The 13,030-nt window shown below is 36.8% G+C and overlaps 1 protein-coding gene across 7 annotated transcripts in view; it reads left to right on the top strand.

The window, feature by feature from the left end:
• LOC18429767 (chromatin structure-remodeling complex protein SYD) overlaps positions 1 to 13,030 on the top strand; it is a 69,901-nt gene that overhangs the window by 7,309 nt on the left and 49,562 nt on the right. For 6 of the 7 annotated variants that reach the window (XM_088849542.1, XM_020664584.2, XM_088849543.1 and 3 more), the window contains exons 7-18: positions 4,680 to 4,966; positions 5,084 to 5,148; positions 6,129 to 7,297; positions 9,554 to 9,651; positions 9,773 to 9,958; positions 10,571 to 10,751; positions 10,852 to 11,040; positions 11,123 to 11,166; positions 11,415 to 11,471; positions 11,645 to 11,741; positions 11,894 to 12,066; positions 12,254 to 12,467. In XM_088849542.1, the coding sequence (XP_088705668.1) occupies positions 4,680 to 4,966; positions 5,084 to 5,148; positions 6,129 to 7,297; positions 9,554 to 9,651; positions 9,773 to 9,958; positions 10,571 to 10,751; positions 10,852 to 11,040; positions 11,123 to 11,166; positions 11,415 to 11,471; positions 11,645 to 11,741; positions 11,894 to 12,066; positions 12,254 to 12,467 (2,760 nt within the window). Of the gene's footprint in view, positions 1 to 4,679; positions 4,967 to 5,083; positions 5,149 to 6,128; positions 7,298 to 9,553; positions 9,652 to 9,772; positions 9,959 to 10,570; positions 10,752 to 10,851; positions 11,041 to 11,122; positions 11,167 to 11,414; positions 11,472 to 11,644; positions 11,742 to 11,893; positions 12,067 to 12,253; positions 12,953 to 13,030 lie in introns of those variants that run through there. The other variant, XM_088849544.1, reaches the window with a different exon arrangement.

Here is a 13,030-nt window from a genome sequence, read left to right as displayed (position 1 = left end):
AAGTCAAACAATTTTTAAAAAATAGCGGTACATTAAGTAAATGATAACAGAGTTTTTTATTATACATTGTCACTCGATGAATGCCAATGTGTCTTAAAGATAATAAATCTATCTTCCAATGTGTTTTGGAGATAAGAAGTCTATCTTTAATCAATGTTTGGGGTCTTTTATGTGCTTTCTGGTCTTCTATTATATGGGGACTTGTTGAGGGGCCTTTAGAAGCATCTAGACTTACATTTGGGGTCTATATGAAGTCTTCTATGTTGCCTAAAAATACAATAACAGGTTTTAAATTTAACTGATTAGAGCCATTGGATTAGTTATTCTTCTGTTCTTTTCTTCGTCTCTCTTCCTAGTTGGCATCATTTGGTATTAAAATATTCCGCTGTCCAATAAATCACTGATCGTACGAAGGATACGTTGTGCTTGAGGGCCCCAGAAGAATCCCCCGAATGGATAAAGAGATTTAAGAAATTTGACAAGATTAGAGCATTTGACACAACATTTGATGCATTGATCAGAACTCGATATGAAGATGGAAACGTATCGAACGATTCATTAAGTGCCAATGTGAATCGCTTCAATTGCCGTATTTTGCAAGTAGAGCCAGAAGAAGTGAGACTTGAAGTTGGATGATTTGAGTCCTAAGGCATGCTCAAGACCATGGAGATGAGGTGGGATGGCTCTTCTCATTCTCAACATCCATGGTGAAAACTTGTCAATTGGTACGACCCATTTTAGATGATAAGATGCAGATGAGAAATACTTGTGGGGAAACCTATTTTGATGGACGAATGACTTCATGTTATGAAGAGTTTGAAATTTTTCCCCGTGTATGGAGATCCTTTTCTGAAGGGAGAATATCCTTTTCTGAGAGGATTTTCCATGAATTACAACTTTTGTTTTTAAAGTAGGCAGTCCAATAATATATGGTGAACCGGTTATTAAAATGTGAAGGTCTTTGGAACATCATGGCGAGTGTTGGATTACGCCACCAACCACCAAGACTAAGGTCTAAGTGATGCAAGGCTAAATTATTCAAATTCTTGTTTAATTTCAAGAGATGTATATTTTAATTTTAGTTTTAAGATTTAATTTTAGGTTCTAAGTTTTCTTGGGATTCTAGGTTTTTTTTTGTATTTTTTTATTTGCTATTTATGGGTACTGTTCATGCATTGCTGTTCACATGAGTATTTATGAAATTTTATTATTGTTTAGGGGTATTTAGAGTCTTAAACGTTTTATTGGATCACAAGTTAATTTTAGGGTTTCATAAGTCTATAAAAGGCTGATGTCACATTTTGGGAGGCTTATGTTATTGGAATGAATTGTCTTTTATAAAAGAAGAAAGTTCTGCTCGTGGCTTACTCTACAACCATGATGTTTTCTCCTTTATTGCTGATTTACTTGTTTGGGGATTGGGAAAAATATGAATTTAATTTCTCACCTTTCCTTCCTGCATCAAGTGCCATCAGAGCATGGTTCGAAGATGGTTAGAGATTGTGATGGCTGGTCATGGAGGTCTTAGCCGTAGGGATGCCAATCTGATCCCACTGCGCAATGAAATCAACAACTTGCCCGAGAGGGTTACAGACTTTTGCTGCGCAAGTGACACACCTGCAACAACGTGCCCTAAATGAAGAGGAAATTATGGGGACAGATCCAAATCGTGAGCGTCTTTATGGAGAATGGCACGAATCAATGTTTAAGTTTGAGGGGGAACGGACTGATGGCGTGTCAAACTACATAGATGGGTTTGATGTGCGATGGCATCCACGGGAGCATAATTTTGAAGTACTTGAGTATCACCGTTTTTACCTACGTGCTCCGCCTGAAGAGTTGAGTGAGGAAGGTGATATAAGACCTATACGTGGGGGACATCATTGTAGGGTTTTCTATTTTAAGGAGGATAATACTGATTTTGATCAAAACTGTATCCAAAATGAGCAAGTTGTAGATTGCGATTCACCTTGAATCTTCGATGATGCACAGACGAAGAACAAGATCTTGCACGATATCCGATCTATGATGAAGAAATTTATTTTGTGGGCGAACTGATCTTTGACGAAGAAAAATATGAAGATCTTAAGGATATCAAAGAGGTGGAATATTTAGGAGATTTAGGGCAATGGAATAAGAGTAGTGCAGTGGAAGCAAGGTCGACTCAGGATATGCAAATTGTGGCCTTAGATTCTAAGAGTAATGAAATAAATGTCGAGAAAGCCTCTAAAGATCAGAACATTGAGTTTGGAGTATCTTACATGATTTCAATGGGAGTTTAGCCAAATATGGTAGATTTGCATTTATTCTTCAATATATATATCAGGATCCGTTTCTTGAAGAATTTTTTTTACTTTGAATAATATTTGAGCCAATAAAGAAGAAGAAGGTGGTTTTGATGTTGAATTCATCTTAGCACACTTCAAAACTCGAGGACGAGTTTTTTCCAACCAGGAGAGAATGATTTCAGGACAAACTATTCTAATTTTTAATTTTTGTTTAATTTCAAGAGATGTATATTTTAATTTTAGTTTTAATATTTATTTTAGGGCTTTTAAGCTTTCCAGGTATTCTAGGGTTTTTTATATATATTTTTATTTACTTTTTATTGGTACTATGTTACTGTTCACGGGTATTGTTCATGCGTTACTGTTTACATGGGTATTTATGAAATTATAGTATTGTTCAGGGGTATTTTAGAGTATTAAATGTTTTCTTGGATCCTAAGTTAATTTTAGGATTTCATAAGTTTATAAAAGGTTGGATGTCACATTTTGAAAGGCTTATGTTATTGAAATGCATTTTATTTTATGAAAGAATAAAGTTCTTCTCTTGACTTAATTTACAGCGAATGGGAAAGGTGGATTTAATTTTCACCTTTCCTTCCTGCATCAAGGTCCAAATGAAGTGGAATGGATGTCTGGTGAAGATTTTTCTAACTGGAGGGTGAGTTGACCGATGTAGATTGTGTTAAGAGGCACTTTGGTTTTTATTTCCATAGGGATTTTATGGGCACTTTAAGAAATATTTAGCATTTTAATTAAATAATCAATAAATAAAGTAGGGGTAAAATGGGTAAGGGATAATAGTGTTTTTATTAAGTATTATTACTTGATGAGTTGCAATGTTTTTTAAATAATATAATTCTTTGTTTGGTCCATGCTTTGAGGGTTTTTGCGTGGCTTTGTGTCTGTCAATGTATGAGGACTTGGTGAGGGGTCTAAATCATTTAGAGTTGGGTTTAAAATCTATAAGAAGTCGTCTCTTTTATTGGAAATTGTGTGACGGAATGTAAATCTAATCAAGAAGATAGCCAATTGGGCTAGCTCTTCTTGTTTCTCCCCCCCCTTCTTATCACTTCCTGGTTTTCATCATTAGTCCAAGCTAAGATGAACTTTTTGGATTGTTTCTCATCCCCTGATATGCTTTTTTATCCCATGATTTATTGTTCGATAGAATATTTGTTTGTAATGATGTAAATGCTCACTATACATTATGAACTTTTAAAAAAAAAATGCTCATTGTACATTATGTGATACTCTACATCCTAGCCCCTTTAAGAAAAAATAAAGCACCTGGCTTCAGAAAAGAAAAACTATTTTGGGTTCCATTTGGCATATTGGTAGGGCCCATCCCTTGTGAGTTTCAAAATTCCAAGCAAAAAAAAAAAGGAAAAAAAAGGAAAAAAAAGGAAAAAATGATAAGGAAAATGAAAAGAAAAAGAAAAAAGAAGCACTATATTGATGTATTTTCTAGAGAAGCTAGACCGAAAAGAAGAATGAAAAGAGAAGAACTACATTGATATTACCACTTCCAAGTAGAGGCAAAGTTCATGGGATACGAATTGCTACTATGGGGAGTCAAGAAGAGCATTTGATTAAGCCTACTGACTACTTGTGCTTCTTCATATCATCATTTTCTTTGTAACATCATTTGTGTAAGCGTTGTGGCTTGCCTATATCTTTCTGTTCTGTTTTTCCTTACAGAAATTTTCATCATCGTGCATCTGCTTAGATTCCCCTTTACTGTATTAAATAGCTGAAATCTGTTCAAATGTAAGGAAAATTAATTGGTTGCAATGAGTAATTCCGTTCATAGTATTCTTGAAAATTGCATTTGGAAGCTGAACAAGTTGAAAATGGTCTGTGGATGGAAAGCATTTAGTTCCTATTTTCTTTTATAGAGACTAGCGAAACCATCCACAGTGGCTATCTAGTTCAATGTTGGGCATCAATGAAATGGAGTTACCAATTGAGAATGGAAGGATAAACAAATAGAACTCACTGACTCAATTACAGCTAAATCGTGTTTACCGTAGTCAAACGGCATAACTATATGCTAACTTTAGCTCCTAATTCACTTCTTAGTTTGCCTCATTTGCAAGTTTGGACAATAGAGAAACATATCCTAAGAATTATGTCTGGTAGTTATTGATGTATAGATAATAGAGTGTGTTTTCTTGTGATTGTTTCCATCAATGTGTGTATATCTGTGGATAAATTCTTCGTAATTTCTGTATATCTTCCATTTGTTACACATGGGATAGCAAGAACAATGCAAGTTGTGTTGCATTTCCTGTTATGTTAATATTCCTATGTGGGTATTAGATGCTATTGTCATTAAACTTTATTTTGGGGCTAATTTGTCAGAATTGCCCTATTCTTTGCTGATTTAAGCAGGGCTTAGGGACCCAGGGACCAAGAAAGGAGATCATTGTAGGGAATAGTGAGTTCTCTGATCGAAGAGATCAAGAATCCCTTGCAAAACAAACATCTGATGCATCTCTACACGGTACAAGCAGTGAAACTAATGTTGGCAGGGAAATGGGTATGGCCAGAAATTTAGGTATGAAAGATGTATCAAAGCCCCCTGTCTTACCTCAAGCTTCTGCCTCATCGAATGCTCCTTTCAAGGAGCACCATCTGAGACAACTCAGAGCTCAATGCCTTGTCTTTTTAGCTTTTCGGTATGCGTATTGCTTCCTTCCTCAGGCCTCTAAATTAGGCATGTCAATTATTGGCGTGTGCCATTGTTGTCTTTTTCACTCTTATGGCATAATGTGATGGCATCTTGTTATGTGCAGAAATGGCTTAGTTCCCAGGAAACTGCATCTTGAAATTGCATTGGGCTCCTTTGAACTGACTGAAGGCAAGTTGATTCTACATGCATTCGCGTCTATGTTACCTTGACCGGGCAAAATGACAAACATTTCAGTGTCTGCAACCCCTGACATGCTACAACATTTAAATTGTACATGTCATATTTATCAAGAAATATTTAGGGTGTTATGACCCCCAAAAACTGATCGTCGAGGCTAAACAGGGCTGACTGTAACTTATTTATTACTTGCTTATAAAGGGGCTCAGCTGGCTCGCCATATTGATCATTTATTAATGGGGGATAACTTTTGGCCCTATTAAGGAAAGATCCACTATTTTTAGGCTGCTCCTCCATTTGAATAGGGCTTCACATGGCCCCTATTATTGTCTCATAAAATCTTAAAAGAACGGCTAGATATGCCTACCCTCCATTTTATTAGTTCAAGTTATTGTGAAAAAGACTATTATATTTCAGAATACAAATGTATGTTAACTGGTATTGTACTTTTGGTATTGAAACTTGATACTACAAAATCTCTAAAACATGCATGATATTGTAATAGGAAACTTATTATTATTATTATTATATTTATAAACTGTGTTAAGTAAATGTTATTTTTATTTAGTATTTAGATTGGAGGGCCTAGTTTTTAGCCTCTCTTTTCTTAGTTGAAGGATGTGATCATGTGAGATGTATGGGGTGTGTGCACTAACTGGCCTCGTTTACTATGTTATAGAATATACATAAATTATGCCTTTTATTTATTGATGTCCCTATGCATTGTATTTTTTGATGCATTTTATTCTCTGATTGAATCATCAATGTAATATGAAGTGATGGATGGTGATGAAGAGAGTGGGACCCGCCAGTGGGTTCATGTCATTTCTCTGTCACTGTCTGTCATTTCAGCTAACACAATGGACTACGTCTCTAGAGTCCATTGGACATTTACTATAGATTCTCTTTACCCATTTCTTTTGATTATATTTACCAATAAATCTTCATTGTCTTTGTTCAATCAATATCAGGTATCAATAATGGAGATGGCACTCTCAAAGGATTGAACAATAGAGGAAAGGAGTTAGTGGTTAGTGAGTCTGGTAACAACAGTGAACCTGCTGGTCACTTGGGGGGATCAAATGATACCAGGGAAAATGAAAAAGAGAAGATAATCTCCACTGGTAACTTACCAGGTTCTTCGTCCACTGGAAGCCTTCTAGAGACAGATTCCTCCTCAAAGGACACAGAGAGTGGAAGAAAGGGGAAAAGCAAGAAGGTTCTTCCAACTGAGAGATCTAAAATGACAGAAGAAAGGAAGCGCAATTTATCTGCCAGAAAAACACAAACGGCTGAGTCAAAGATGGTGCTGATGATGCAGCAAGAACCTGATATGAACTCTCCTGCGGATTTTCAGAGGGTTTCAAATGATAAGTACCATGAAAAGGAGGGTGCTGAGTATTTTGTTGGAAAAATGAATCAGGTTTATTCGAATGTTTTAGACACGAGTAAGAGAATGGTTCCTCATGCACCTGGCTTAACTGGACCTGGGGCATCCTCTTTCCGGGATGTACCGGTTGTTGTGCCTCAACAACATCCTTTCTTGGGTAAAGTAGACAATCCCATGAATCACCCTCAAGCTTTAGATGGATCTCCTGCCCTTCTGAGAACTGCAGCTGGGGATCAGAATCCATCTATTTCATTGTCGAAGGATCGTTTCCCAATGACTACTGGCAAACTTGCTGATATTGATAATGGGTTTAAGAAAATTTCTTCATCTGCATTTGATAGCCATTCTCTCTCTGCTACTGCTGGCCAGGGTAAGAGTTCTCGTGCTACTCTTGAGTCGGTTAGCCCTATTACTCTGGGTGATACATATTTTGTGGCTCCTGCATTGAATGGTTCAAATGATCAGACGGTTGTTGACTTGCAAAAGCAAAGTAGTTCTGATGTGTCCAAGGGTAGGAATCTTCAGGAAACTGTGCATTATGCACAGCTGCTTACAGTTTATGAAAAAGCAGCTGAAGAAGAAGAAAACAAAGCAGATGCTAGTGACGCACCATCATCTCCCCCAAAGTACAGTACCATTGACAAGTGGATCACAGACCAACGCAAAAGAAAACTTCTTGAAGAGCAAAGTTGGGCACTAAAGCAGAGGAAGACAGAGGAGAAGATAACTGATTGTTTTCATAAGTTAAAGGTATGTTTTTCTAGATTTTATTTCATTGTTTTGAGTTCTTGACAATTAGTGGTATAGTTGGATGTTTTAGGTCTTTTAAGTTTATGTTGTTAGTGATCTGAAAAAGGGGGCTGTAATTTCACTCACGCACAGACACAGAGGCCCAGATTTATACTTGTGCATTTGTGTGTTTGTGGGCTGGTGGATGCAAGCATGTTTCTTTCCAAAGTTGAGTTGGACCCTACTACTAATACTGATTTGACTCATGAAATGTTGCCTTTCTCAAATGTTTTTGATGCTGATGATAACTTCTAATAAATTTAAAAACTGATGAGAAAGGCAAAAGGAAATTGGAGTTTATAGTAAAAACTGTTGAGAAAGGCAAAAGGAAATTGGAGTTTATAGTAATATATGCTTTAGCTGAAATAATGAGTAACAATAAGACAAGGAAAGTTCATCTTGTATGAGCTCCGACCTGAAAGTGTTTAGGGTGTGATCTCGTAGGAGGGTTAAAAAGGATCGGTGTGTGCATGTGAGCTCATGTTTACGTTCCCGAGAGTGTGCATGTGTGCGCGCATGCATGCCCAAGCATGTGCATGTGCATGTGCATGTGCGTGTGTGGGTGTTTGTGCATGTGTGTGTTTGTGCATGTGTGCGTGTATGCATGCTCGTGCGCCCATGTGTGCGTGCGTGTCTGTGAGAGATGTAAGTACATGCATCACAGAGGAGGAGGAGGAGTAGTGGCGGGTGGGAGGTGCACACCCTGAGGCAGTGCCACAGGATTTGACACAGGAATTCAAATTTAAGACATGGCTGCTGAAGGATGACACCTTGTGTTTTGTGGGTCCAATGAACAGAAGTTCATCATGTGCATGGTGCCATTTCCCTGAGGTGTTGATAGCTGTCTAGATTTTTAGATGTTAGGCATGCCAAATTTCTTTAGTCAAATATTCTCCTGCTCTTAAAGAAATTTGCCTTCCACACAATCTTATCGACGAGTTAATTTCTTGAAAGGTGAATTATTTTGTACATACTTCTCCCTCTCTGTTCCTATTTGGAGGTCGTCAAAATATTTTGTATCTTTGAATCTATGCCTAGATGAGCGCTATAGATAGTAACCAAAGGGCACCTCGAAATCTCTGAGGCATTGAGTTGTCCACTTCACCTGTAGGATGTAAAGCAAAAAGTAAACGGTAATCCATCTCTACCCTGGATATGGGAACAACAGATAAACAGAAAAATATATATCTTTCCATTTTGATGGCTTCAGTATTTCCATTTTGATGGCTTCAGTAGATTTTATGATCATTGACCTTGTTGGCCATTGGACCTTGCTGATGTTAGTTTAATCTATGTTTATTCTCTTAATACTGTTAAATGTTCTCATTCTACTTTACTTGGCTTTTAAGCTCTTCACTTCAAGTTTTCCTTTGACAGCTCATGTTGAATGAAATATCTTGAAGTCTCAACGGAGTTTCTAAAACCTGTAGAGTTTTTTGTGCAACTGATAATCAATTTTTTGAATTTGGTTGTTACTGTGCATACTTTGTATTTTGGAGACATTTTAATTTCTTCATCTCTTTCTCGTGGCATTCTTCCCTGAATCTTAGGTATAAATAAGTCTATTATGGTCTCCCATGCTATTACTCTTCAGCCTGAAGATAATTACATGTTCTTTGGATTGAAAAACTATTTCACTGGATGAGAAACATGGCGGTTCGTGGATGCCACAATCATGTTTGCATCCAATAGTATAGCCACAGTTTTTGGAACGAAACTTAGAATCCGAACTTGGTCTTTTTGAATGCCATAAATTGGATCTTAGACTTTTTGTCGAAAACTTTGAATCCGAACTTGGTCTTTTTAAAGGAAATTTTAGTCCTCAGCGAACTTGTATTTGGAATAGCATGTACACAATGAAGAAGGTTATCCAATGCAGAAGGGTGTGAACACACTAGAATTTGAAGCAAATGAAGTTGCATCATTTTCTCCCCCTAGAAAGACAGGAGGATTGCTTTAACAAATGTTTGGTAAGTTACTAGTTGAATTAAGAGGAACAGAACTTGATATGGCCCATCTTCTGGTGACTTCTGTTTGTCCTGCTTTGCCTAAAATGCTTGTTTTGATCTCCCATCTTTTGGTTTTCTACATGAAATTAAAGTTGTTTTGCTTAATGTGCTATATCTTTTGAAGATCAAATTCTATCGGCCAAAAAGATAATCTTTTCCTGCTAAGTTAAGGATTCTGAGTGTCCAGAATATTTCTTTCGGTTTACAGGAAAATGTGAATGCTTCAGAAGATATATCAGCCAAGACAAGAAGTGTCATTGAACTCAAAAAGCTTCAGCTGCTTCAGCTTCAAAGGAAATTGAGAAGGTTGTAATTTGCTATCTCAAAATGACGTCTTACATTTCATGTTTTTGTCTTTCCATATTGTGTCTTTTGTACTTAGCTTGTTTTAGATGGTTGATGCACTGATTTATTCGGTGGCCTACAGTGAATTCTTGCATGATTTCTTCAAGCCCATCACCTTTGATATTGATCGTATAAAATCAGTTAAGAAGCATAGACATGGAAGGCGGATAAAACAGCTCGAAAGATATGAGCTTAAAATGAAGGAGGAGAGGCAAAAGCGGTTCCGTGAGAGGCAGAAAGAGTTCTTCACTGAAGTGGAAGATCACAAGTTTGTTCTTTTATCATTTATCTGCCAAATATTGTGGAAATCATTTATACTCTGCATTATTTCTAGATATTGGTTTTTATTTTGGAACCATAAAAAAAATAATACTTTTTTTTCTTGAGTGGTAGTATCCTGTGTACTGTTTTTTCTTGAGTGGTAGTATCCTTTGTCTTGTTCTTGTCAGTTCATTGGTTTTGCATTCAAAGACAATGTACTGTTAACTAAGTTTTGTAAAAAACTTGTCAACTCAATTCACTCTGGTTCTGCCAAGCCATGAGTTGCTGAATACCCTGTAAACTTGTTTAGAATTTGAACGAACTCTGCCCAGTCTAAAAGAAATTAAATAAAAATTTTAATTTATGACCAGACAAGTCTTATATATTATTTAGAAACTACTTGGTTGTGTTCTTAATCATTGCTGATATGTTAAACATTGCTGTAGTTGTGTTTTGCATTTTCAATTTCCTTTGTGATATGCAAGGAATTCCTCGAGCAGCTATGATGTATGCGACCGACAATGACTATTTGTCTTGTATGAATTTTCTTTCATTTTATAATCTTGACTGGTGCAACGTATTATTTCTTTGTAATTTGCCTATTTGGTTCTTTGTTTAGGGAAAGGTTGGAGGACTACCATAAGATTAAGAGAGAACGATGGAAGGGAGTTAACAAATATGTGAAGGAGTTTCATAAGAGAAAAGATCGGGCACATCGTGAGAAAATTGAGAGGATCCAGCGTGAGAAGATCAATCTGTTAAAGAACAATGATGTTGAGGGATATCTAAGGATGGTTCAGGTTTTATGACTTCTCTCTTTCATCTCTATAATCTTCTTCACAGAATTTTCTGTAAAGTCTTTTGTAATGGTACTATATCAAGAATTCTCTTTCAATGCAGGATGCAAAATCTGATCGTGTTAAGCAACTTCTTAAAGAAACAGAAAAATATCTTCAGAAGCTTGGGGCAAAACTTCAACAGGCAAATGCCATGGCACGGCGTTTTGGGATGGAAACGGAGGATACAAGAGCAGCAAATGTGATTGATAAAGATGAACCTGATGTGGAAAACGAGGATGAAAGTGCCCAGGTATACGTTTTCTTCCCCGAGGAATATATAAAGTAAAATTTTCCTCATCTGCAGCTGATATATTGGAAATTTTCTGATGCAGCATTATTTGGAGAGCAATGAGAAATACTACCTATTGGCTCATAGGTATTGGCATCATACTATTAAGTTTCCCTTGACTTTCTTGGTTGGCATGATGATGGCAATTGTATTTGATGACTTCATAATTTGATTCATTGACTTATTCAGTCGTTTCATTCTGTCCTTTTTTTTTTGTTTTCTTTCCTTTTGGTTGCGAGATTCTTGCTTGCTTACATTTCTTCCGTCATCAGTCCTGGCTTCAGGATTTCATTCTTATTAATGAAAAAGTTGTGATTTGAACTGGTTTTCTACAGTATAAAGGAGAGCATCAATGAGCAGCCAACCTCTCTTCAGGGTGGAAAATTGAGAGAGTGAGTTGATGCTCTCTTTGTCTCTTGTAATATTTCCTTATGGAAATTCTTGACCTATGCCCTATGAATTGATGGCAAATGCATGCTTCAGGTTATTTATGTCTAGTTAAATGCACTCAATGTAATTGCATTATATTCAAAATCTTGGAACTAACTCCTACTTTTTGTTACAGGTATCAGATGAATGGCCTGAGATGGTTGGTTTCACTATACAATAATAATTTGAATGGGATCCTTGCAGATGAAATGGGTCTAGGAAAAACTGTTCAGGTACTATTTTTGTGGTTACTATATTGTCTGCTGGGACGCCCATTCCTTAACTGCTGAAATGAACTTGGTTACTATATTGTCTGCTGGGACGCCCATTCCTTAACTGCTGAAATGAACTCGGTAGTAGTTAATGGAAACTTACTATTTCTTAGGTTATTTCTCTGATTTGCTACCTGATGGAAGTCAAAAATGATCGAGGACCTTTTCTGGTGGTAGTACCATCGTCTGTTCTTCCTGGATGGGATTCTGAAATCAGCTTATGGGCTCCTGGTATAAACAAAATTGCATATGCTGGTCCTCCTGAAGAGAGACGCAGGCTATTCAAGTAATGACATTTATCTTTATTTGGTCTACAAATTAATGGCATTTTTAAGGCATTCTGCAATCACTTCTGCTTAAAGTCCTTAGTATCTACAAGTCACTTTTTCACCTTTCGGAATTTTTTAAAAAAAGTTCCTTACTCATATAGAGCATTTGTGATTTTCATTTCCTGTTTGTGCTTATGGTTGCAGGGAAATAATAGCTCATCAGAAATTCAATATCCTGTTGACAACATACGAATATCTTATGAACAAACATGACAGACCTAAACTCAGCAAAGTACATTGGCATTATATTATAATTGATGAAGGCCATCGCATAAAGAATGCATCTTGCAAGTTGAATGCAGAATTGAAGCATTACCAGAGCTCTCACCGTCTTCTGTTGACAGGAACGCCTCTCCAGGTCAACATAGATTCTCCTTATTGCTTTCTATATCTTTTGAAGTTCTCTATGACCACAAATTATCCAAAAAAGAAAGGTTTTATCTGTGATTACTCATTCAATAAGTTGTTAAATATTAGCAAGTTTTTTGTTGCTTATAATTGTATGCGTCAGTTTCTGTTGTTACAATCTAGGAGCCTTATATTTTAGTTGAATTCTTACTGGTTCGAAAAGTATTTCATAAGGCCGTGACTGTATTTCTCACTGGAAAAACTGGTCCTGGCGCTGGAAAACCTGCAAATCTGTCATCCCAATTCGAGGAACATGGATCTGAAAAACAATCGATCTCAAGCCCATAAAGATATCCACCTTTGCAACACTTTTTGTGGACAGTGCATTTCAAGTCTTCATAGATCTGCCAGATTTGCACCATTTTTAGAGCTCCTGAGTCCTCAATTAGGGGTGGAAATGGATATTCGAGCTATTGTTCTTTTTGCTGGTGCCAGGTCTGCTCTTTCCATGACGTTTCTGCCAATGCTGTATAGAGTCCGCCTTATAAAAGCCTTGCCCTTTCTGATTAATGA

Source organism: Amborella trichopoda, chromosome 10, assembly GCF_054954075.1.
Source record: "Amborella trichopoda isolate Santa Cruz 75 chromosome 10, AtrichopodaSantaCruz75HAP2 v2.0, whole genome shotgun sequence".
Taxonomy (NCBI): domain Eukaryota; kingdom Viridiplantae; phylum Streptophyta; class Magnoliopsida; order Amborellales; family Amborellaceae; genus Amborella; species Amborella trichopoda.
The sequence above is the reverse complement of the archived record's forward strand: the minus strand, read 5'-3'. Positions and strand labels throughout refer to the sequence as shown.